The 24,830-nt window shown below is 38.3% G+C and overlaps 6 protein-coding genes across 6 annotated transcripts; 3 read left to right on the top strand and 3 right to left on the bottom strand.

Moving 5' to 3' along the window:
- Positions 1-2,560: 2,560 nt before the first annotated feature.
- LOC18024795 (glycoprotein 3-alpha-L-fucosyltransferase A) lies at positions 2,561-5,484 on the bottom strand. Its single transcript, XM_024159284.1, is given in 7 exon segments — positions 2,561-3,478; positions 3,932-4,036; positions 4,147-4,202; positions 4,204-4,322; positions 4,324-4,381; positions 4,478-4,638; positions 5,033-5,484. Coding segments are annotated over 7 exon segments (1,479 nt in total). The 5' UTR covers positions 5,405-5,484; the 3' UTR covers positions 2,561-2,870.
- A 2,135-nt stretch (positions 5,485-7,619) lies between these two features.
- On the top strand, positions 7,620-11,007 carry LOC18024794 (ABSCISIC ACID-INSENSITIVE 5-like protein 7). Its single transcript, XM_006406453.2, has 5 exons — positions 7,620-7,769; positions 8,686-9,888; positions 10,074-10,145; positions 10,255-10,284; positions 10,653-11,007. The coding sequence occupies exons 2-5, from the start codon at positions 8,767-8,769 to the stop codon at positions 10,725-10,727; spliced, it is 1,299 nt and encodes a 432-aa protein (XP_006406516.1). The 5' UTR covers positions 7,620-7,769; positions 8,686-8,766; the 3' UTR covers positions 10,728-11,007.
- Positions 11,008-11,082: 75 nt separating this feature from the next.
- On the bottom strand, positions 11,083-14,236 carry LOC18024793 (probable receptor-like protein kinase At1g49730). Its single transcript, XM_006406452.2, has 9 exons — positions 14,068-14,236; positions 13,185-13,736; positions 12,761-13,030; positions 12,420-12,675; positions 12,274-12,326; positions 12,121-12,188; positions 11,930-12,019; positions 11,749-11,833; positions 11,083-11,672 (listed from the first exon to the last, which is right to left on the bottom strand). The coding sequence occupies exons 1-9, from the start codon at positions 14,153-14,155 to the stop codon at positions 11,170-11,172; spliced, it is 1,965 nt and encodes a 654-aa protein (XP_006406515.1). The 5' UTR covers positions 14,156-14,236; the 3' UTR covers positions 11,083-11,169.
- A 1,212-nt stretch (positions 14,237-15,448) lies between these two features.
- Positions 15,449-17,514, top strand: LOC18024792 (PI-PLC X domain-containing protein At5g67130). The gene is made up of 8 exons (XM_006406451.2): positions 15,449-15,590; positions 15,739-15,861; positions 15,954-16,091; positions 16,225-16,323; positions 16,413-16,716; positions 16,805-17,028; positions 17,096-17,182; positions 17,279-17,514. The coding sequence occupies exons 1-8, from the start codon at positions 15,510-15,512 to the stop codon at positions 17,459-17,461; spliced, it is 1,239 nt and encodes a 412-aa protein (XP_006406514.1). The 5' UTR covers positions 15,449-15,509; the 3' UTR covers positions 17,462-17,514.
- A 163-nt stretch (positions 17,515-17,677) lies between these two features.
- Positions 17,678-19,319, bottom strand: LOC18024791 (uncharacterized protein At4g06744). The gene is made up of 2 exons (XM_006406450.1): positions 18,493-19,319; positions 17,678-18,245 (listed from the first exon to the last, which is right to left on the bottom strand). Exons 1-2 carry the CDS (start codon positions 19,317-19,319, stop codon positions 17,678-17,680), a joined length of 1,395 nt encoding a protein of 464 aa, XP_006406513.1.
- Positions 19,320-20,242: 923 nt separating this feature from the next.
- LOC18024790 (polyadenylate-binding protein 8) lies at positions 20,243-22,313 on the top strand. Its single transcript, XM_024159245.1, has 5 exons — positions 20,243-20,465; positions 20,997-21,661; positions 21,759-21,836; positions 21,940-22,035; positions 22,116-22,313. The coding sequence occupies exons 1-5, from the start codon at positions 20,243-20,245 to the stop codon at positions 22,311-22,313; spliced, it is 1,260 nt and encodes a 419-aa protein (XP_024015013.1).
- The last annotated feature ends 2,517 nt before the right edge of the window (positions 22,314-24,830 follow it).

The following is a 24,830-nucleotide window of genomic DNA, read 5'->3' as shown; positions in this document are numbered from 1 at the left end:
CGATTTGGTGCTCTATTCCACGAAGTGGTGGCAATCCTGGTGGTATCTCTTCGGGAAATACATCCTTGAACTTGTTCAGAATCGCTTGCACTTCAAATGGTATCTCAGGGTCACCTAAACCTGCGCTTAGACATTCTTTAAACATCATCAGTAGCACGGTGCCATTGGCACTCATGGTTTTGTAAACATCACTAGATGATAAATAAAGACTGCTTTTACTTAGCTCGGATTCTTTGTTCATGTGCACTTGCATCTCATGTACCTCGGTGGGGCTTAGAGGCGCAAGATTGTACTTACGCTCCTTGTACATGAAAGAGTAATGGTTGGTGCGGCCATTGTGGGTCGTGGCTCGGTCGAATTGCCATGGTCTACCGAGTAATAGATGTCCGGCTTGCATGGGCACCACATCACAAGTGACTTGATCATGGTATTTGCCGATACTAAACGGTATGGACACTTGCTCGGAGATCTTGAGCTTGGTCTGGTCGTTTAACCACCTTAACTTATAAGGACGAGGATGCTTTGTCTTCTCAAGACCTAACCTGTCCACCATATACTTGCTAGCCACGTTAGTACATGAACCACCATCTATGATAAGGTTACATACCTTGTTCTTGACGGTGCATCTAGTATGAAATATGTTCTCTCTTTGGGCTGTCTCCTCAGGGTGAACTAGGACGCTTAGCACTCGGCGAGTCACTAAGAGTTCACCAGTGTCGGGATATTCAACCTCCTCCCCCAAGTCGTTAGATTCATCTTCTTGTTCATCTTGCGATTCATAGTCACCACTAGGGGTAATGATCATGACTCGCTGATTTGGGCACTCCCTTGACATGTGACCCCTGCCTTGACATCTAAAACAAGTTATATCACGAGTTCTTGATGTGGGGTTAGAGGACTTACCTTGTTCGGCTCGGTTGAATTTGGGAGCCTCGGTGCCTTTGCCTTTGAATCTTGATTCAATCTCCACGGCTTTGCCTTTGTCTACCGGCTTAGAGCTGCTGGCGTTCCATGGTTGGCTCGTGCCGTTGCGGCTAGTAAGAGCGGTCTTGCGCTTGATTTGCTGCTCCACTTGAACGGCAAGGTGCAATAGCTCGTGTAACCCACTATATTGAGCTCTCTCCACCTTTCTTGCTATCCTTTCTTGTAAACCGTCGATGAACTGCGCCATCAAGGCTTCCTCCGATTCTTCTAACTCCAACGAGTTCATCAGCTTCTCAAACTCCTCAAAATATTCATCTACGCTTCTGTTTCCCTGAGACAATTTGCGAAAACGCTTTTGTAAGTCTCTATGATAGTGTTCAGGTACATACCTAAGTCGTAGGAGGAATTTCATGTCGCTCCAAGTGACGACTGGCCCAAAGCGTTGCCTCCTTCTCTCGGCTACGTTTCTGTCCCACCATGCTAAGGCGTTGTCAGTAAGCTGTGCAGCCGCAACAGCCACCTTCTTGCGTTCAGCGTAGCCATAGCACTCAAAGATGTGCTCTAGTCGCCTCTCCCAATCCAAGTATGCCTCGGGGTCCGACTTTCCTGCAAAAGTAGGAGGTGTTAGCTTGAGATCATGAGTTTGCTCTCGGGTATCGGCTACCCTAGCTGGGTTTCTCCTTAGAGGATCCGGCCTCCTCTGCTGCCGATGCTGAAGAGGATCAGGTGGAAATTCATCCCCTAGTTCGGGCATCTCTTCATCATCACTCGCGTCACCGGCTGGCACTTATGCTCCTCGATTTGGGGCTCTCCTTGGTTGTGCCTCAACTCGGTCTATCCTGGCTCCAAGTTCTTGCCGAATGTTTCCCATTTGTTGAGTCATGTTCCTCAACTCCTCTCTCATTGCGGTCATCATTTGGACAAGAGCATCGTTTGGAACAGGTTCTCCTTCGGCCATGATACTAGTTAGCCTCACTTGGTGTCCTTGTACTCAACAAAAACAACAACTAGTCAAAAGTACCACCGAATATTAAGGATATTAGAACGCTAAACTATCAGACTCGCTACTTAAATGAAACTAAATAACTTTTATATGGTTTTCAAATTTTAGTATGCAAAGAACAAGGATTAACGGTCTAAAATCTAGCAATGCAACAATTTCTTTCTTTTTTTTTTTGACTAATGAATATGAAAGCAAGCAATTAAATTTTTCTAGGGTTTTTTTTTGGTTTTATGAATCAAAATAAGCTAAACGAGTATGAATAAAAGTGCAAGAGTGTAAGGGATAGAAAACCAAAGGCAGGAACCTTTGGCTCTGATACCAAAATGATATAAGACTCGGGTGAGGCTTATATGATTGCGGAATCGATGGCTTGGTGGGAACAACACGCTGGCTATGACGCTCTCTCGTGTAGTTCGGTGGATGGAGATGGTAAGACAAGGCTTGCTTCCACAAGACTTGAATCGAGATGGGATCTGTCAAGCTGGCTTTAGCGCTCTCTCTTGAGGGATCGGTTAGGGGTTTGGAAGTGGATCGAAGGCACCACAGAGACTATGAACGGATCTCTGTTACTGCGGCTCAACTTTTGGTGAATCTCTCACGCAAGAACAAGCTAGAAAGCTCTTAGGCACAAGCTAAGAAAACGGCGTTATTTTATTGATATCGGGAAAAGGGTTGAAGTACAAGAGCTGCATGTGGGACTTTATAAATAGTCCATCAGCTTTGAACCTTCTAGGGTTCGACTCAATGAAAAAAAAACGACACTAAGGACTCAAAACAACAAGACTTGTAAAAAAAAAAAATAAAGCAAAATGGCAAAGCGTCTCATTTGGACACAAAAATGGAAAGTTCACTTAAAAATAAAAAGGAAAAGAAACTAATCGTGTGCAACCTTTTCTGGACTTGTTCCGTGCACCTCTGATGCCATCTAGGGTGTTAGACACCACTAGGATACTCCCATGTTACCTGCACAAATCGTATAAATGGAAAATACCTGATTGCGGCCGGCTGTGGGCTTGCTTGTTATCTCGTTGATTCGCTCGTTAGCCTTGAGATTTCCTTCGTTAGTCTTGATGTTTAGTTCATCTAGGGTCCTGTCCACGTCGTGTCCTGCGAGTTCTTCAAGTATCTTCATGCGTCCCTCTTCATGTTCCTCCTTGGGTCTTGTTGGCTCGCTAGCGGCTCCGAGTCTTGGAACGGTTGTATCTTGAGGGTCCGATGCGGCCTCTTCGAGATTCTTGGTGTTCTGTGCTCCATTTCCTGCCAAGTAAACATGTATACCTGATTCTAGTTGAGGCCGGCTTTCTTTGAGGCTCAGACGCGCGAAACCCTCCATTATGTCTAAGTCGGGTCCTTTGGGGCTGTCTCGCGTGTATTGTTCTTGAGGCTCGGTTTTGAATGCATCTCCAAGCTCCATGGTACTTAGTAATGATTCCACGGCCAAGTTGAACCCTTCCCTAAGCCTCCTTGCCTTGGAACGGGTCATTGGTGCTTCTTTGAGCTCGGGAACGACCTTTGGGTCAGGTGATGGCTCGATGGCCTCATCACATCTGCCTGATGTGAAGGAATGAGTCAGGAGAAGGTGCAAATTCTTCTATATCCTAAAGGAAGATTGATCATATAATGCTTATCACTATCAAAAAAAGAAACACAGGGCAGCCTCAATGCTCTCATATATTATGGTCTAAGTATATAAATCTGAATATCATCGTCCATGACATGATAGAAAATTCAGATAAGAAACAGTACCTAAGAGGGATCTATGGGCACTACAACATAAGGCCATTATCGCTCGCTTACTTTCCCTTAATCCTCTACAAAATTTCAGGCATTGGTTTCGTTTATCCTAACTCCTAATTAACCGTAGCAATAGACAAACCATATTAGAGTTTCAGGTCTTGTTTCGCAAACCCTTGCAGACAACAAACACAAATGCTAATTCTTCTAATGGAGCAGACACTAAAATTTGCAAGATCAGCAGAGAGAGAGAAGTATAGCTATCTATACCGGCGACGAGAGATTGGAAGAACTTCTCGGTGACGTAATCCTCCTCGTTGGTGTTCTCAAAAGCTAGACTGAATTTGTAGTGCCAAAGAGCTTCAACCTTCTCCACTACAATGAAATTACGTTATTTATCTCCGCAAGTTATTGGTTAAGAAACTTCAATGACTTGATATGGTTGTGACTCAGAACAGTTCGCTACCAATGCGCACAATACATACCTCTCCCATCCCGGTTCCGATAACAGCCGCCATAACATTCGCCTTTATTAAGGCTGCAAGTCAAGAGCTTGCAGCCTGAAATTGCAAGCCCCACAGTTGGAAATAAAAGCAGCAGCGAGAGCTTTCTCGGTCTTTGGTTGCAAAGGAGCCATCATATCATATTCCGCCCATGAAAAAGTACCCAACGGGAACATCTGATGACAGACTAGTTGTCATCACAATATCATGACCCCTCCTGATGAACAAGAAAACATAAAAGTCAGATACTTTTACGACAATGTATGCAAAAACAAAAAGAGTATAAAGTCTTGCTAAGATTGTGCTTACCCACCGTCTTGCCTGAGCAAGATCGTTCTCTTGGTAGTATTTTGATGATTCCATGGAACGGATTATACTGAGTGTTCCAGGTTGATGACCTAATCCAAAAGCTGCATCGGGTTTCTTATCTGAACTCACTCCAATTGCGCAATCAATCGACCACGATTCAAAGTCCTATAAGAGAGAGGATGAAAGTCAATAACATGGACCACAACACTTGTTCTCTGCTTCACTTGCTATCATACAGAAGTACAATATGGAATGAATTGTTCTTGATTTCAATAGATTCAAATCGTTGTATCCGCACCAATGCTTATAACTGGCAAAGAGTAAACTCTTAAATGACCTTTGCTGATTCCATGGTCACAAATTCACACTATTGTCGTCTACTACTAGCTAACAAGCATTGGCTAATTTTGTGTTAGTCCAAAAGAACATGATCGGAACTAAGAGGCTAAGAATACCCAGAGAGCATAGTATTGAACAATCCATCTCCCAGATAAATTAGATTCATCATTTGATTATAGAGGAATATAAAACAAACAAAAACACATGATCTGAGACAAACCTTGCCACCACCGGAGATGAAAATCGGATCTTCACTGAAATCCTAAGAGTCACTCACTGAATCCTCTCTCTCTAACCACTCCTCGCATCTCTCCATTCCCGAGCCAACCTTCAAATCGGATGGCCTGATCGGAGACAGCGATCCCGAAGGCGACTTGGTGAGAAAATCCGTCAACGTATCGACCAAAGCAGCATTATCGAGCCGACCCAGAAACCCAATCTCGATGAGGACAACAAGAGCCACGCAGATTGGCAACAAGCTTGAAACTTTTCGCTTGAAAGAGGAAGGAGACGAAGGAGAGCCATTGGCTACAGGCGATCCTTCGTGGATTGATCCAATTTGAGGTCCTCGGGGATTGGAGAAAACACCCATAAACACAAGCGAATCAATGGCTTTTAGAGAATTACATTATAGGAATTTGACTGATGAGAAAGAGGAAAAAGTTGCACACTTTAACCTTTCAAAGTCATGTCTCATGTTCATGGGTCAATTGTTTTTGTATTTTATTTACATTCAAAACTTCATTATTTTTGGATGAAATGTGTGTTTTGGAACCATATGTTTTGTATAAAATGCAACGGAAGAACATGGAGAATTAAATCCAAATCGAGTCGGATCAAATCAAATCAAGAATAGCTAAAACAGATTCGTCCTTGTAGTGCCCAAGGCGGCTAAACCATGTGAAACAAGAGGATTGATTACTATAACAAAGCGAAAGATGAGCATTTATTTTAATGAGGAGCATTGAAAAAAAGGCAAACTAACATTGGGATGAGATGTGAATATCCCAACATTAGTTTATCCTTAAGTGAACACTTTAGTTTCTACTTTCTCGAGGTCCTCTTCACATATGCCCTTACCAACTGTTTTAATCATGACTAATCTATCTTGTATCGTAGCACAAGCAATCATTTTTTGGGATCTTTGAAGTATTATAATAAAATCAATTAAGATCATACTTATAAGACTAAAATTATAAAAAATCTATAAGCATTATTTTCTTATTCTTTATTTTATGTTTTCATCTTATTTTGGAGTATTTTAAAGTTTGGTTTTATACTCAGAATTTTGGGAACAAAATCCGAACTAGACTTTGAGGTCTTATTTAAGACATTTATAATAGTCAATTCAGAGAAGCTCAACAACACACATTTGTTCTCTGAGTATTCTTGGATGTGCTTTTTTGTCAAACGAATCAGCCTTGTGGTTATAGGGATTTGTAAAAATTAAAAAGAGGTCAAGCGTTAGTGGATATGAACTGACTTATCAGTTATCACTTCACTCGAGTTTCCTTACATTTCTTTCACATTGAAGAAAAAACATAATAGTACAAGTTTACAGATTTTGAAGAAGCAAACATTACATTCCTCGAGTCTCGAGTCGAACTAAGCAAAGGTTTAATAACCATAGTGTATATATAAGAATGAGATGATTACCTGAACTTATTGATGGGCTCTATAATGGTTTTATGCTCACTCTATACGTCGGCGATCGGTCTAACGTGGCAAAAGTGGATGGGCTCTTTAAATAAAAAGCAAATAAGCAAAACTTGTAATAATTCCAAATGAGGAAAGAAATTAATTTTCTGTATTTGGAAGTGATGATCTTAGACTCCACGCAACAGTGTTCTTTATTATTTTGTTTTAAAGAGTGGTGTGATATTTTCATTGGTTTGTAACCAAAAATGGGCACCTAAAAAGAAAGCACCACCACTTCTCTATGATAAGGAACACTTTAAGGATTGAATAATTCGAGAAACAGTAATTCTTCATATGTAAATAAAGTTACATAAAATAGTTTAATATATTACTCTAGAGACAGGAATATACATCACTAATCCAAAGCATATATATATATATATATTATCATCTGATTTAAATCACTTTGATCACTTTTATGGGACTATATACATCAAAATAAATCAAAATGTATAATTTCTGTTGCTTATAATTACTATTCTACTGTCAGTTGTATCTTCTCCTTTTCTAACATGTATGGAAAATATCCTGTCTAATCTGGACCCTTTTTTCTCGACTAAGTCTAATATGGATTTTTTTTTTAAAGTCTAATATGGATACTTATGTATGTAGTCTTATCTAATGGATGAATTTAGTATAGTGTTGAATAAAATACCATCCTTATCGTCAAACATTTTGGAAGAAGAGAAATCTAGATTTTCACCATAAATTGTGATTTCGCCACTTGTTAATTTTGAAGATTACTTGGATTTTTTTTTTAAATTAGGAAAACAAAAAGAACAAATATGGACTTAATGATAATCATTAATAGGACCAAAAACAAAGAATATTAATAATTATGATTATACTCCGAGATCATAAACAAAAAAATCCAAGCGATCTCCAACCACTCGAATCCTCACTGTCAGAGGGCAAAAACAAGCGAACGGCTAATTGCTTACCACGTTGCGCCATATAATTGGTTATAAAATTAACAAGCATTTAAAATCGTAAGACTCTTTTTATCATTTGTCCACGTAGCTATACCTTGACACAAATTATGAATATTTAGTTGTAAATAATATTGTTAAAGAATAAAAATAGTGTAAAAAAAAAGAATAAAAAAAAAATAATTAAAAAAAAAATTCCGGAAAAAAAAGCTTTCACCCTTAAAATGGCTGCTCGTGTCGAGGCGGCAGCAACACACTTGTCGTCTCTCCCAGCAGCTTCTCTGGTGTTTTCGCAGTCGCGAATCTATTTTTTTTCGAGAAATTAATTAGGTAAGATAATATATCAGCTCTTTTCTCTTTTTATTATCCGTTTCTTATATCTGGATCTGTCTTTGTCGGATCATCCCACTTTGCCAATTTTTGTTGTCTTTTCTCTGCTTGATATCTGTTCAGTTATGTTGTTGTTGTTGTTGCGCGTGTGGGTTTTTGAATTAGCTACATGTAGTGACGAAGTAGCTTTTCGTAGTGAAATCAGAGTCAAAGAGAGTCTTATCGATCTGATTTTGTTGCTGCTATTAGGTTTTTTTTTTTTTTTTTTTTTAATTCTGTGGTTTTGATTCGATCGATTTTTTGTAAAGAGAAATGGGTTAGTTTTCCGCTGGATTTTGGAATAGATCTTTCTCATGCTTGTTGCGTTTTTCGATTATACTTTGGATCATTGTCGAATTCCATGAGATGTTTATATGATTTGAGTTTCTTCCAGATTGGTTTATTTACTTTGCTTGTAAATCATTTCTGGATTTTGAGTATTCTCTGAAGACACAGACAATATGTGATAAGTAATCTGTTCAAACTATCTGTTTAATTTTTCTGATATGTTCATTTTTAAGGTTTTGAGGAAACACTGTATCTGGTATGAATTTATTATCCTCCAAAAGTCGTCAAATTACGATTGTATTTATTTATTACAAACGTTATCCAAAGATCTGCCATTATTGATTGACTTTACTCTGCTTTTACATTTGTACACACACCTTTATGTGGTTTGTCCAGCTTTACTTTGGTTTTACTTACTCTTATATGGATGTGATCATGTGAACATGCATTATGTGACACATAGCTCAGTTCTTTTTAATATCCTTAGAACTTCTCTGTTTCTTGGACTCTTAGCACTGTGTAATGCACTCTATGACTCTAATCTCTTTATTTTAAACTCGACTTTTTTGGGTCTTTTACCTCTCAAAAGGAAGAAGAAGGGTTTTTGGGGCTTTGATGCTTTGCTTTCACTGAAGGAGAAGAAGAGGAAGAAAGAGTGAACACAAGGAATATGGGAACTCACATCAATTTCAACAACTTAGGAGGTGGTGGTCCTCAGGGAGGGGAAGGGAGTAACCAGATGAAGCCAACGGGTAGTGCCATTCCCTTGGCGAGGCAGTCCTCGGTTTATTCCTTAACATTTGATGAGCTTCAGAACACACTAGGTGGACCGGGGAAAGATTTCGGGTCGATGAACATGGATGAACTCCTGAAGAGCATATGGACTGCTGAGGAAGCTCAGGCCATGGCCATGACTTCTCCAGCTGTTACAGCGGTAGCACAACCTGGTGGGAATCTCCAGAGGCAAGGCTCGTTGACATTGCCTAGAACGATTAGTCAGAAGACTGTTGATGAGGTCTGGAAATGTTTGATCACCAAGGACAGTAGGAACGGTAATATGGGAGGTAGCAGCGGAGGCGGTGGTGAGTCGAATGCGCCTCCTGTGAGGCAACAGACTTTAGGGGAGATGACACTTGAAGAATTTCTGTTTCGTGCCGGAGTTGTTAGAGAAGATAACTGTACTCAGCAGATGGGTCAGGTCAATGGAAACAATAACAACGGGTTTTATGGTAACAACGGCGCTGCTGGAGGATTAGGCTTTGGGTTTGGTCAGCCAAATCAAAACAGCATATCATTCAATGGCAATAATGACTCCATGATCTTGAATCAGCCACCTGGTTTAGGCCTCAAAGTGGGTGGGGCAATGCAGCAGCAGCCACAACAGCAGTTTCAACAACAGCCACAACTGCAGTTGCAGCAGCAGCCACGACAGCAGCTGAATCAGCCACATCCACAGCAGCAGCAGCAGCGGCTGCCTCAGACCATTTTTCCTAAACAAGCAAACGTAGCATTTGCTGGGCCTGTGGGTATGGTCAACAAGAATTACGCCGGGGCTGCAAATAACTCCATCAACAATAATAATGGATTAGCTAGTTTCGGAGGAGCCGGGGTCACTGTTGCAGCAACTTCTCCAGGGACAAGCAGCGCAGAAAACAATTCTTTGTCACCAGTTCCGTATGTGCTTAATCGAGGAAGAAGAAGCAATACGGGTCTAGAGAAGGTTATCGAGAGGAGGCAAAGGAGAATGATCAAGAACAGGGAATCAGCTGCTAGATCAAGAGCTCGAAAGCAGGTGATTATTACTTTAACCAAACCGTTTTATAAACCCTTTTGTATGGTTTGACTATCTTGGTCTTATCTTTTGCAAGACTGAATTAAAGTGAAACATAATATAACCAAAAATTTATTCTTTTTCGAACCACTTGTAGATTAGGATGTTTTATCTTGCCCTGTGTATTCATTACTCATTGCTTGCAGGCTTATACCTTGGAACTGGAAGCCGAAATTGAAAAGCTTAAGAAAGTGAACCAAGAATTGCAGAGAAAGCAGGTATCTTTCCTTTCCTGACATTTACGACCTGTCTCTATTTCTTCTCCTGCTTCGCCCTCACAGAATTTAGCCGCATGGTTATGATATTAAGCTTCTCCTTATGTTGCAGGCTGAAATGATGGAAATGCAGAAGAATGAGGTAATTGTTTGAGGACTTTTACTTTTCTTTAATTTAAGTTCATCTTCAAACCCTTGACTCTGCGGCATCAGAAAAGACCAAATTTTGAAACATAGAAGGTCTAATAGTCGCTCACATCCAGACATTTTCTGCCTGACCGTACGTCTAATAGTCAATTCTATGCCTCATTTTTTTGTCTGCAGACATTTTCTGCCTGACTGTACGTCTAATAGTCAATTCTATGCCTCATTTTTTTGTCTGCTGTTCAAACTCGAATATTTTTTTTCAACATTTTCTGCTTCTCGCCTGTTCTTTTTGAATAGTCTTTTTGAGTGATCTCATGTTGGATTTGATTATGTTGTTCACAACGACTGCTTTTGGATTGGCAGCTGAAGGAATCATCGAAGCAACCGTGGGGCAGCAAAAGGCAATGCTTGAGAAGGACACTAACCGGTCCATGGTAAAATCAGAACGAAGCAACAAGAACTAATCAAAACCAGACACCACTATGCATGGGGCTAATGTAATAGGAGATAGAGCTACCTGTACAGGAGATAAAAGACAAATTATTGAGTGAAAATCTAGGTTACAGAGTAGGAGAAATTTTCATTATGAATAATGACATATTTTGTTGTACCCTTGCTTCATTAGTCTAGGTTTAGATAATCCTTTTTTCTTGTGTTTTCTGGTTTGTTGGGATTTCTCAAAGACATCGTTGTTTATATATGACTTGACCTTTTATTAGGGATTTGGTCTCCGCTTGTCATAACTCGGGTGTTGCCATTACTGAGACTATCAACTAAATCAGTCTTGACTCCGTTATAAAAACATATTTATCTTCCAAAATTGCAATTAGAAAGCCAGTTTGATCAACAAAAACAGTCAAATTTTTAGAAGTGACTTGACTCAGAAAGAGAGACCATTTGGTGGAGAGTGAGGAGAGCCAGTCTCAAGCAGAAAGCTCCGACTACAATGCGACCTTGAAGTATTACTAGAGGAAGAAGCCAATCCCCTGATATCGAAACTTGAGTCACCTCTCAGCGACCGGCCTTTGTCCTCCTCCACTGCCATTGCAAGCCCGAGATGCAACGGATCACAGCTTTCACACAACAGCCTCAGGACTTGCTTGATCGATGGCCTAGCCACGCCTTCTCTCTCTGTGCACCATCTCACAACCGCCACAACTGTTTCGAGCTGTTCTCCATCTATGCGGTCTTTGATTCTCGGGTCCACCAGTTCTATGCGTCTTGATTCTGATACCAACAACCGCTGACACATTTCTACCAGGTTCCTACCTTCATCCACAGCTCTTCTCCCTGTTATGATCTCTAGCAACACCACTCCGTAGCTGTACACGTCGCTCTTCTCTGTCAGTTCTTGTGTTACAACGTACTCCGGATCTACATAGCCTGAAACTTAAACTTCACGGTTTTAGATTTTGCTCAATATTTTAAGATTAGTTGTTCCATTTAGGGTTATCCTGACCTGGAGTTCCGCGGATATCAGTATTAACAGGTTCAAAACAAATGGAGCCATCTCTAGAAGCATGTGCAAGGCCAAAATCTGCAATCTGCAATGCGAAAATTCACAAGTCAAATTCTTCAAAAAGGTGAAACAAATTAAAAAAAGTCAATGTACTGGTTGATGTGGTAGGTTGCAGACGCACTTTAGCAACAAATTTCTCGTCGAGTAATATGTTGCTTGACTTAATGTCTCTGTGACAGAGAGGCGGGTCACAGTAGAAATGAAGGTATTCCTGGAGCAAAAGAAGAACATACAGCCAAGAACTAAGCACAGCAATACAAACCACAGAGTATCAGTTTTGTGAAAATGTAGATGAAAGGTTTGGAAATTTACCAGAGCATTAGCCACATCGATTGCGATTTTCATCCTTGCTGCCCAACTAAGTGGAGGTTTTTCCGGTACTGTACATAAAAGGAGAACAACGTTCAAGATTCTCAAGCCCAAGTCTATAACATAGCAAGAAAATCTGGAAAATCATGAGCATACAGTGTAGATGATCCTTCAGGCTCCCATTAGCCATATACTCGTAGACAAGGAACCTGAAAATCCTCAGGTTAGATGCGCAGAGTAGCAATCCAATATCTCTTCTACAGAAATGACCAAACGAAGCAAAAGTGTAATTAATAATTCACCTCTCCTTCTTCTTACTGCAAAAACCTTTCAAAGCAACTAGATGGCGGTGATGCAGCCTGGCGAGAAGCTCTATCTCTCTGCAAAATTCATCTTCTGCTTGTTCAGAGCTCTTGTTCATCCTTTTTACAGCTGCAACCAAGCCATTACTGAACACAGCTTTGTAAACAGTCCCAAAGCCACCACGGCCAATCACCGTGTTGAAATCTTCGGTTGCTTTCCTCATCTCCCTGTAGCTGAATTTTCGAAAAGCCAAACCTGCAAAAATTTACCACACGTTCTTTCTTTTACGTGCTCAAAAACATCTCTTGCAAGTGAAGTGAACACTAGAATAACTTCGCACCTTCGAGAATTTTGGCATTGGTGCGCGGAGAAGGAAACGTCTTTGTTGGATTACGATCAATGCTCTCGGAGTCATCAAGTTCCCGTTTTTTCCTTTGGATAAGAACTATTAGGACTACTAGCATTATAACAGCAAAAACTGTAACAGCGATACCAATTGTCGGAACCATTGTCAAGTGATATGCATGGTCATTTTCACTTGGAGACAAACCAAGATCATTGCTGCTTGGACTTGGAGAAGCTTCTGGGCTCAGCGACGATGGAGACGAGTCTGAGTAAAAATTAAGAAAATCAGACAAAGAAACGATTGATCAAATTTGTGATCTGATACTAAGAAGATTATACAGGACACTTCTCCAACATAGAAACAATGACAAGATTATAAACTCTACGAATGGATATTAGACACACATAACTGTCTATACCTGGAGCAACGCTTAGCTCAGCCACATTATAGAAGCAGCTAGCGAGTTCAAGGGCCGATGAATTGTCAACCCGGCTTGCTAATGCAGCATAGGTTGCATCTCGACAAGTACTCAGTTTGATGTTATTTCCTGTATCCACGAGACTACGAAGGTAGGTGATACCGGAATTCAAGCAGTTCTTGCACTGATCACCCGGTGAAAGCGGGAGTTTGCAGTTTCTAGAAACATCTCCAAACTTTGGGGACTGAAGCATTTGCGTTACAGTGGTCAGACCCTCACAGTCATAGTTAACCAGAATCTTGGTCCCTAATCCACAGAAGACAGTTGCATTCGTTGGGATTCCATACAGCTCCATGGTTCTAGAGATGGAAGTAATGCAGATTTCAGTTAAATCTGATGCAACTCCAAGATCTGTTGTGTAGTTAGCATAACGGGCCACAGATACAGCAACGAAAGCGTTCATGTAGCGGCAGCATTTGGCTCTGTCGGTATTGTTCGAGCACACGGAAGCCACGAGAGTGAAGTTAGATGAAGTCAAGTCCAATGGACAATCTGTAAACAAAATTACCAGTGTCTAATTACATTAGCCTTCGAAATTGCTTCCATTTCTGAAAGTTACTTTCTCTTAACGAAAATAGACTGAAAAACTCATTAGAGAACTCGAAAGGAAGCAACAAATTCACCAAAAACTAGAAGAAAAGAAACTAAAAGACGGAGTAAACGAATGCACATCGATATTCGCAAAACCCCAAAGCCTAAAACTATCAAGAAATCAGCTTTTGTTCCTTCTCCTAATCTAGCCTCGAATCAGTAAATTCTAATCACGAACCAAAATCCCATGAAGAAGATTCTCAAAAGATAGATGGATGATTATGTGGTGAACCTGCTTTCGTGAGTAAAGGCAACTGGATTCCAAGAAATGCGATGAATGCGAGCAAGAGAGCTTCTTGCCTATAAGCCACCATGGCCATTGGCCAAGAAGAGAACAGAGGAGAGAAAGAGAGAGACTTTACGAAAGGTCAATGGCAAGTCCGCCTGAGAAAATGACAGTCGGAGTCAGTGACAATGAGACGGAGAGAGAAAGACCAAGATTTTCCCTATTTCTGATGAAAACGACGAAACTCAGCAAAAGTACCCTACTTTACCGTTCTCTTACGTTATCACCCGCAAGTTCGTTAAATTGCTTAAACCACCCTGACACATATAAAAACGTTTTGTTCTACTTCTCAATTATAAGATTGTTATGTTGGGAGTTTTCTAAGATAACCCATTGTTTTCTTCTACTTTTCTGAAAACTAAAATTTATTTGCATGAAGAAAATATATTTGTTTCCTTGTTATACTTTAAATTTTAGTTTTTTTTATGTTTAATCATGATGTATAGCATAATTAAACATAATGATTGCAAGGGTTTGTTGTTTAGTAGTTTTTTCTAATCTTCCAAGTGGCTATCTTATCTCTTCACATGATTTGGTTTCACAAATTTCATATCATCACATACCACACTATTGTTTTTTTAATTAGAAATCATAGTTTTGAATCTGTTTTAAAACTTTTGTTATTAATCAAAGTGATAAAAAAAAACTTTTTAGGTTAGTATGAACTTTTTTTCCTATAAAAATCCTTATCTTTTATTTACTTTGTATCCAACTTGTCTAATTTGATCTTCTTAATATGCAAAACAGAATATTCTATTATTAATTTTTATTTTCACTGAAACTAAATCTCATATTGCCTTCCATTTTTTCATTTTATTGTATCTTTATATACTAAAATAAAAGTTACTCAATTAGTATTATATTCTCCCTCATTGAGGTTATTCTATGATTGATTTGGACTCGCACAAACGTAATTTTCAGAAGATTAAAGCACTTTAAAAATGTAGCTGGCATGCTATTTATAACTTGATATTTTATTCGACGATGACGGTCTCATAATATTTTTTCATTCTGTGAGAAATACTTTTTGAAAAGAGCAAATAAAAAATCTATTGGCATGCAAAAGTATAAAAAGATGAAGCCATAAAGAAAACCGATAAATAAACGAAAAAAACCTCCTCTCTTCTGTTCTGTGGCTATTAATATCATCGTTGTCTCCGAAATGCCCGCGATTCCCTTTCTTTTTTACTTTTTTTTTTATGAAAAGATAAATTTAGACTTTTATGTTTGTATTTTCTTCTTTGTTGGTTGATTTAGGCAAATGCAAATCACCGGTTGAAAGTCTTTTGGAGTTTACAAAGTAGTTGCTTCTTCCCAAAATCCTTGGGGGGTTTTTCTTTTTTCCTTTTAAAAACTTTTGATGGGCTTTTGTAGCAAGAAAGAAGACAATGTTTCAGAGATTCGCCTTCTTTCTAACAGCTCTCCTCATTCCATATTTTCTCATCTTTAGCCCTTCCTCAGCCCTCAAGGTAATGAATTTGTAACAATCATTCTCAACTCATCAAGAATTATTGATCATAAATGTGTCTGCATGCGTCATAATCTAAAACCCCTATCTGAATCGTGGGTTTCAGTTGAATTTATAGAAAGTGTTGATCTTTGTATTGATTTTGGTAGGAAGGAGAAACATGCATCGTGAGCAAGAATTGTGATCCAGGATTACACTGCGAATCGTGTCTCGCAAGCGATAATTTCCGACCTAGATGCTCTCGAATGCAACCTATTAACCCCACCTCCAAGGTTCCTTCTTTTATTGTCATCTCGTTTAATCATTTAGATTATACTTTTAATATTTGATTAATCAATTTGATCATCATGTTTATGTGTCAAAGGTAAAAGGGTTGCCTTACAACAAATACTCGTGGTTAACAACACATAATTCATTTGCTCGATTGGGTGCAAAATCAGGCACAGGCTCTATGATTCTTGCTCCTTCCAACCAACAAGATTCAATTACAAGCCAACTCATTGTAAATATTCTTCTTATTCATTATTTTAAACCCATTTCAAAAGTTTAATTCTTTTGATAAACCCAATTCAAAATTATGTATCTTTTCTTTAAATTTGATTCCATCTTTGATTTTATTCTGTGGGGTTTTGCAGAATGGTGTGAGAGGGTTTATGCTTGACATGTACGACTTCCAAAACGATATATGGCTTTGCCATTCTTACGGCGGCAATTGCTTCAATTACACGGCGTTCGTAAGTTCCATATATAGAGATTCACACATAAGTCGAACCGGTCCAATGTGGACAAAGTTTCTAATTTGGTTTTTGGTTTGTATGTATAGCAACCGGCGGTTAACATTTTAAAGGAGTTTCAAGTGTTTCTAGACAAGAACAAGGATGTGGTTGTGACACTTATCCTCGAGGACTACGTAAAATCTCCTCGTGGTTTAACCAGAGTGTTTGATGCGTCCGGTTTACGAAATTTCATGTTCCCGGTAACAAGAATGCCTAAGAACGGAGAGGATTGGCCAACCCTAGATGACATGATAAGCCAGAACCAACGGTTGTTAGTTTTCACGTCAAATCCTCACAAAGAAGCGTCCGAAGGAATCGCGTTTCTATGGAGATACATGGTAGAAAATCAATGTGAGTATATGTTCAAACACATGGTCCACATAGATTAATACATTGTAGTATTATTTATATAAAGTTGATATAATTTTATGATTTGTAGACGGAAATGGAGGAATGAGGGGTGGAGTGTGTACTAATAGACCAGAATCAGCTGCTATGGGAGACAAATCGAGATCACTTGTTTTAGTAAACTATTTTCCGGATACTGCGGATTTGATTGGATCTTGTAAACAGAACTCTGCTCCTCTTCTTGAAACCATCAAGAAATGTCAAGAAGCCTCGGGACAACGCTGGCCTAACTTCATTGCAGTCGATTTCTACAAGGTAAGATTTGATACGGTTTAAGTAACATTTGAGCTGTTCTAATATTGTATGTGTGTGTGTGGTTTAGAGAAGCGATGGTGGAGGAGCTCCAAAAGCAGTAGATGTTGCAAACGGTCATTCACTTTGTGGCTGTGACGATATAGCCGCTTGTAAGGTTAGTACTATAATATGGTTATGTAGTCAATATATGGATTTTTCATGTCATAAAAGATGTTAAATGTTTTTTTTGTGTGTGTGTGTGTGTGTTCAGGAGAACATGCCGTATGGGACGTGTGAGAAGCATGAAGAGCCGAAACTGGATTCAAAACTTATGATGATTGCGAAACTTACAGCCGAAGCGACCAAAGGCTATGGTCATCCATCTACCAAACCGACCCAACTTGGGCTTTCTGTGTTTGTTGTAACCTTTGTCTCACTTCTCTCAACTTTTTGACTCTAATGGTTACTTAATTACTAATTTATACATGTTCCGGTTCGGTTCGCAAATTAAGACCAAACCCCTGTTTTACTCGGTACGATCAAGGCAAAACCTATTTTACTTGTAATAACCCCAAACATATGACACACAATAAATTACATTTTATTCAAGATATCAAACTTTGCAAACATCAAAACATGTATATCATAATTACAAACAACTTGGTTTTGGCTAGAGATTCCGAATCCGGTCCGGGTTAAGAGCTCCGTAAGATACCGGTCGCGAAGCCTGGCCGTCTAATCCTTCTTGATCCGGTTTAATCCGGTGCGGATCCTTGCCACAAGGGATATAAAAGAAAGACTTGGAGTTGGGACAATTCTGTTTCCGCATGAAGAATTTGGCGCACTCCCATGGCGTTCTCTGATTAGGAAGATCTAGAATACAGTTCATGCGAACGTCAAGAATCTTCTTCTTGATAAGTTTTCGACATTTTGGACCGACCTGCGTAAAGTAATTGAACGAGAGAGAAACGTTCTTGAGGGCTGAAAGCTCGCAGACCATCTCCGGTATGGTACCGTAAAAGTTGTTTCTAGCCAAATTGAGCTGTTCCATCTTTTCTAGGCATCCGAATGAGTAGGGAATCGGACCGGTTAGCTGGTTAAACTCGACATCAAAAACCGTAGCTTGGTTTAACTTCCCGATTTGATATGGTAAGCAACCGGTTAACTTGTTATTTAAGAAAAGAACTTCTTGTAGGGACTTGATGTTACCTATGCTTCCGGGTATAGGACCCGTGAATCTGCATCACATCACACGAAATTCCAGATTAAAACCTTTTATTATTTAGATACTTAATTTATCCAAAAATATATTTTATTCCATATATAATCATAAATATTCTCGTGATGTCATATACCAAACCAACTCTGTTTTGTTCTTGAAAACAAAACAGAGTAATTGTCCTAACGACTAAAAACAATTGACTTTTGAAACCCTTTTAGATTTTATTCAATCAAAACTAAAGGAAAGTGTGGGGCTTTTGTGACCTGTTGTTAGCGAACGTAAGGTAAAGAGCAGTGATGGATCCAAGATTCTCGGGAAGTCTCTGAACAAGATTGTTGTCGTTGATGAACAAGACGTCGAGATCGAGATTAAAAACTTGAGGAGGCACAGATCCTGAGAAAGAGTTGAATCTGAGATCGAGGAACGTGAGGTTCGTTGCTTTCAAGACAGAGCTTGGAAACTCTCCAGAGAGTTTGTTGTTGCTAAGATCAAGCTCGAAGAGGTACTTCAAGTGGCTGACTTTGGGAACAGAGCCCACGAAATTGTTGCTGTTTGCGTGGAAGATGGTAACTTCTTCTAGCTTGTAGAGGAAGTTATCTAGCCGGAGTTTCTTGCCGCCCAAGTTAAACTGGTTGAACTGGATGCTCGCGAGTGCGAGATTGTTAGTTCCCGGGAACTTAGCGCACTCGAGTCCTATGTATTTGTCATCAGCGCAAATGTCAGTGCCTACCCATGACTTGAGTATCTTCTTTGGATCATCTTCGATTAGGTTTTGGAAATTCTTGATGACTGGATACACTTTCTCTATTAGTGGGCTCGAGAATCGTAGAGGCGGTGGCGGTGGAGGAGGAAGTGGCCGTGGTGGAGGTGGAGGAGGTGGAGGAGGAGGAGGAGGACAGTCTTTTGGCTCTGAAGATGGATCCGGAGATGGCGCCGGAGAATTTTCATTGGAGTTTTCACCGACGCCGATGATGATTTCGAGAGATTTTCTGTCGGTGATGTGGTTGTTTCCGGTGGCTAGAACTAAAAGAAAGTGAAGAGACAGAATCAAGAAAATGGTGGACGAAGAAGGATGATAGTTTGGAGCCATTGGTGATAGATTGATGGAAGCTTTAAGGGTTGGTTTAGAGAAAGATTATATAGAGAGAGTGAGCAAAAGTGAATGACGTTAAGATGTTGAGAAGTCAATGCACATGTCTTCTTGTGGGCAGCTCTAGAGCATATAATTAGTTCAATCCAAATTTGAATTATTTGTTAGAATGAGAAAATAGTAATATAAAATTTTCATATTATAATGCTAAATGGTGGTTGGATACATCATACATGTGTTTGTAGCTTCGCGCTGGTGTATCATTTTTCCCGTCAACGGTTATTCCGTTTTGAAAATAAAATAAAAAAATTATGAATGATTATTTGTCTTAGTAGGAAAACGGTGACATAAATTCTTTAGTGTGTTATTGGCACACCAAAAAAAATACCAAGTTAGTATGTGTAAAAAAACCAAATACACGTTTAGGTGAATGGATTCCTCCTACATAATTGGTATGGTTCAACAATTAAATATGATGCCAATCATCGTGAATTATAATAGTATTGTTAACTGGTAAAACAATATTCGACGTTGGTAACATTAGCTTCACACCAGACAAGAACAAATATAACTAAACAACAAAGAAAAGATTAAAATATTCAAAAGAGTATCAAGTTAATTGTTCTATATAAAACTCAAAAGTTATTAGAGACACGACTGGCCGTGACCGATAGAATTTACTTCCCTCTGACCTCTTCTCATTAGCAAGAAAAAACAAAATATACATAACAAAACAACACAAGAAACGAAATAAGCCCCAAAATATATCCACTTTGAGGATTCATTGTTCCAGAAATTCACAAAATCTTCTCGTTCTCCTCTTCGATCCTCCGTTGACTTTTTTCTTTGTTGAGTTCGTCGTAGTGAATAAAAAGAGGCGAGTGCAAGAGAGAAGAAAACTCAAAACTCAAAAAAGAACAAAAATGACGTGGTGGTGGTTTATGGAAGAACAGAGTATTTATGAAATGGCTGAAGCAGGGAGGACGTTGCTGTACGTTGGTGATCTTGAACCGACCGTGACGGATTCTGTTCTGTTTGATGCGTTTCAGAAGGAGAGTCGTGTGAGCTCTGTTCGCGTTTGCAGAGATCCGATCACCAGGAGATCTCTTGGCTATGGCTACGTTACCTTAGACTATCCTCATGATGGTATATTTTGATATTACTGTTCTTAAGTTGATTAGAGTTTAGTCAAGAGTAATGGTTTCTTGAGATGATCTTTATCATCACAAACTTGACTCAATATTGCACAATACAGGTTTTGTGAGATCCTTTTTTTCTTAAATTTTCTATGTTCATAGAAAGTGGAAGCTGTAGAGTTTAGTTTTTGAGGGTAGTTTATTCAAAATTTGTGTGTTTCCGATTACAAAATTGGTGTTTAGTTACCATTTCTAATGTTAATGCTTCTCATTTTCTTCCTTGGTCGACCGGTGATAGCTCAAAGAGCAATGGAGATGCTGAATTTCACGGAAATAAATGGCAAAGACGTTAGAGTTATGCATTATGTACATAATCCAAGTCTTCGAAAGCGTGGAGTTGGTAATATATTTATAAAGGTACACATCAATCGCTTCTTCTTTAATTTCCAGGATATTATGTGACAAGCTAGTGAAATGTGAAACTCTAAAAAAATAGCTTCTTTTGTTTGTTTTTGTGATCTCCAATTTGACAATGTTTAAGATCCGTACGTTTCTCAGAATCTTGAAGGCTCCATCGATCACAGAGGACTCTATGAAACATTTTGTATGTTTGGATCCATTCTTAGATTCAAAGTGGCTACTAATGCCTCTGCTCAGTCAAAAGGCTCTGCCCTTGTGCAGTATGACAATGAAGAATCAGCTCTCAAGGCCATTGATTATATGAAAGGAGTTCTTCTTAACGAAGAGGAAGTATACGTAGAACCTTTCCTTCAGAGAGATTATCCATGCGAAAAGGTGATGTTCACTGATGTTTATGTCAAGAATCTCTCCAAGTCTTTGACTGATGAAGAGCTTAACACGGTTTTTCGAGAGTTTGGACCTACTACGAGCTGTGTGATCATAAGGGAAGGTGAAGTTCCTCAAGGAATGTCTAAAGGTTATGGCTTTGTTAATTTTGAGAATCCAGAGGATGCAGAGAGAGCTGTTGAGGGTTTAAATGGAAAGAAGTTTGGGGACAAGGAGTGGTTTGTAACGAAATCGAAAAAGACATATCAGAGGGAATCCGAACTGAAGCGAGGTTTGAAAAAGGCTATCAACAGAGCTCATGGTTTGAATAACTTGTGTGTCACGAAACTGCCTAAAAGCGTAACTGATGAAATCCTCAAAGACTTTTTTTCTCTCTATGGAACTGTAACATCTTGCAAGGTATGTATGTACACACAAGAAAACATTGAATCCATTTTCCCAAATTTCAGAACTGGATTTCAAGGTGACAAGGTTTAACAGTTCAAATTGTGGACAGGTTATGCGAGACTCTAGTGGAGTGAGTAAAGGATCAGGCTTTGTTGAGTTCTCCAAACCCGAGGAAGCTTCTAAAGCTGTAATAAGTTGCTAAATACACACATGGACAATGTGCAGCACATTACTTGCAACCGAGATACTAATTAATGGTTAAAGTCTCTCTTCCTGTTTCATTGATTCAGATGGAGGAGATTAATAGAGAATTGAATATCAGAAAACAAGCTTATGAGGATCTAGCTACATCACTTGCAAATGCAACTCCAGAACAGCAGAGAACGGTAAGTGAATGTTTTGTTTACCTTATAATTATACATCCATGGGTGTTATTTTTTTTAACAGATGAAATGTTTTTTAAAAGATGCTTGGTGAGAAACTTTACCCGATAGTGGAACAACTCGAGCCAGATTCAGCAGAAAAGATCACAGGAACGCTTCTTGAAATGGGCCAAACCAAAGTCATTCACTTGCTCGAATCCGTCGCTGCTCTCGAATCCAAAGTCACAGAGGCAATGGAGATCCTGAGGATTGTTGCAGAGCCAAAATCTGGGTTTGGATGAATCTCCGGCGAAATACTCTGTCTCCGATCACCTGATGACAGTGACAAAGTCAGCAAATAACTCAAAATCCTCTATAAGCCCAAACATACTTGACAAAAAGCCCAGCTCATCAGCGTGCGTGAATAAACACCAAAGAGCGCGTGAGAACAAACGCAAATCAGCGCGTGTTACTAACCAACGAATCTGAGAGCATCTCCAAGAGATATCTTATAACTTTAAATATAAGGTTTTATGTTCTTCAAGAGATACCTTAAAACCTCAAATTTTAAGGTATTGAACAGTGACACCTTATATTTAAGGTATCACTGTTCAATACCTCAAATTTGAGGTGTCATCTTTTTTATTTGCATTTCAGTCATTTCAGTTATATGCTTTAATATAAATCATAATAACTTTTGTTTTTATCATTTTAACTCTCATAATTTAATATCTTATTAATATTTCATTTTTATCTCTATAAATAAATTATATATATACATATAAAATTTTAAAATGCATAACATGATAATTGAGGATGAACGTGATGTCAACGCTCCGATCAGAGACGCAAGATCAACGCCAGAGGCAACAGCTGAGATGGTAATAAATGAACATACTCGATTTCAACAATTTTTAGCTCGTAATCTACAGATTAAAAATAAAGAAGCTCATTTATCACTTCGAAATATTTTGATTGATCATATATAGAAGCATTATGGTAGTAGTTTTATTGAATAAATTGATATTTTGTTTATAATTTATGATTTAGTTTGTGTATTTTATTATCATTTATATGTAATGTTGTATTAAAGTTGTATTAATTAATATTTCCTATAATATTTTTAATATGTATTTTTTTAGTTATTTATCAAAGTTTTATGATATTAGTTAATTAATTATAAAAAGTAAGGACTAAAGTACAAAATATAATATTTTTAAAGTATCATTTTAAGGTTTATCATTGGAGAACATCACCCTCAAACTTCAAATATAAGGTTTCTCACACCTTCTCTTTTGGAGGCACCGAGATACGGAAGTCGTGAGGAATGTTGTAAACCAGCAGTCGCAACAATGCGGAGGTGCATCGGAATCTGCGGATGACTCAAAGCCCTCTCTAAGCCCAAGATTCAGAAGCCCAAAGCCCAGCTCACTAGCGCGTGTGAACAAACGCATGTCAACGCGTGAGAGGTCGAGCGTGTTGCTGAGCAGCAGATTTTTGATTCCTTAATTGAGTCAGAGAAATTGATGTGGTTCAGGACAGATTGACCAATCATTGGATTTACATACAATTGTACCTTTTTTTCTATTTGCGACAAAAAAAAGAAGCGATACCACCACTAATTGTTCATGTATTGTAAAATTTCGAAAATCTCATTGTTTTATACAATTATCACTTATACAAATTTAACCAGACCGTTGGAAGCTTGAGCAAAGCAAAATATAGAGAGAGCCAGAGAGAGAGACAAAGAAAACGAAGATAAACAAATTTATTCAGACCAAAGTTAAACGCATGGCATCATAAACATATAAATCTAATATATAACTAAATAATTGAAAATATATACCAGAATTGTTACACATCCATAAAAAATATTCTAATACCCTACTATTTCGTGCCACGTAAATATAAACCAAAATTAAAAATATGTAGAACAATAATTACTAAATTACATTATTCAAATCGTGTGGTATTAATTTAACAAAACATGTTATGCCATTTTTATATAGCGGGTGAGTTAGATACAGTTGAAAAGAATGATTTTAGTTCATATTAATGGTTGACTCATAAATTAGTTAAGTAGAATGATAATTTATAAATTAGGTAAGTATGAAAGAGAAAAAATAATTAAACCAAATATATCCTTTTCTTTTTGAATAATTACTAAAAATGTCATTAACCAAAAATACTCATTTCTTGACAGAATACATAATAATACTATTCATCACAAGATTGATGTTACTGTTCATCAAAAGTCGATGTCCATTATTCATCACCGAAAAACATATTATTAACGTGCTAATAATAATTTACATGATAACTATTATTTTGTTAACGTTTATATAGAATGTTAACGTGCTAACAATGATAGCATGTTATATTGTGTCGTTAATATTGTTCAACGATACTGTTTACCTAATTGTTAACTATTTGAATATCATGATAACTATTATGATATCTTGATAAGTTTACATGTTATCTTGATAAGTTTACATGTTACATGCTAATAACATCTTTATCATGATAATTTAATTATCATATCATATGATATATGAAATATCAATTAAATTAACATGTTACATGCTTATGACATGTTTATCATGTTAATTCAATTATCATATTGTTACAGTCTTCACCATCATTCGTATCATCACAAACACTATCATTAGTTTTCACTTCCATATTCACCACCTTTCTTCGTCGTTTTTCTTCTCCTTTCTTCTTCTTCTTTTTTCTTCTTCTTCTTCCTCTTTCTTCTTTCTTCCTCATTCTTCTTTCTTCTTCATTGTTGTTTATTTGATGATAGAGAAAAACAGAAA

The sequence above is a fragment of the Eutrema salsugineum genome, unplaced genomic scaffold (assembly GCF_000478725.1).
Source record: "Eutrema salsugineum unplaced genomic scaffold, Eutsalg1_0 scaffold_13, whole genome shotgun sequence".
Lineage (NCBI taxonomy): Eukaryota > Viridiplantae > Streptophyta > Magnoliopsida > Brassicales > Brassicaceae > Eutrema > Eutrema salsugineum.
Note: the sequence above shows the minus strand (reverse complement) of the source record. Positions and strands in the feature narration are given on the sequence as shown.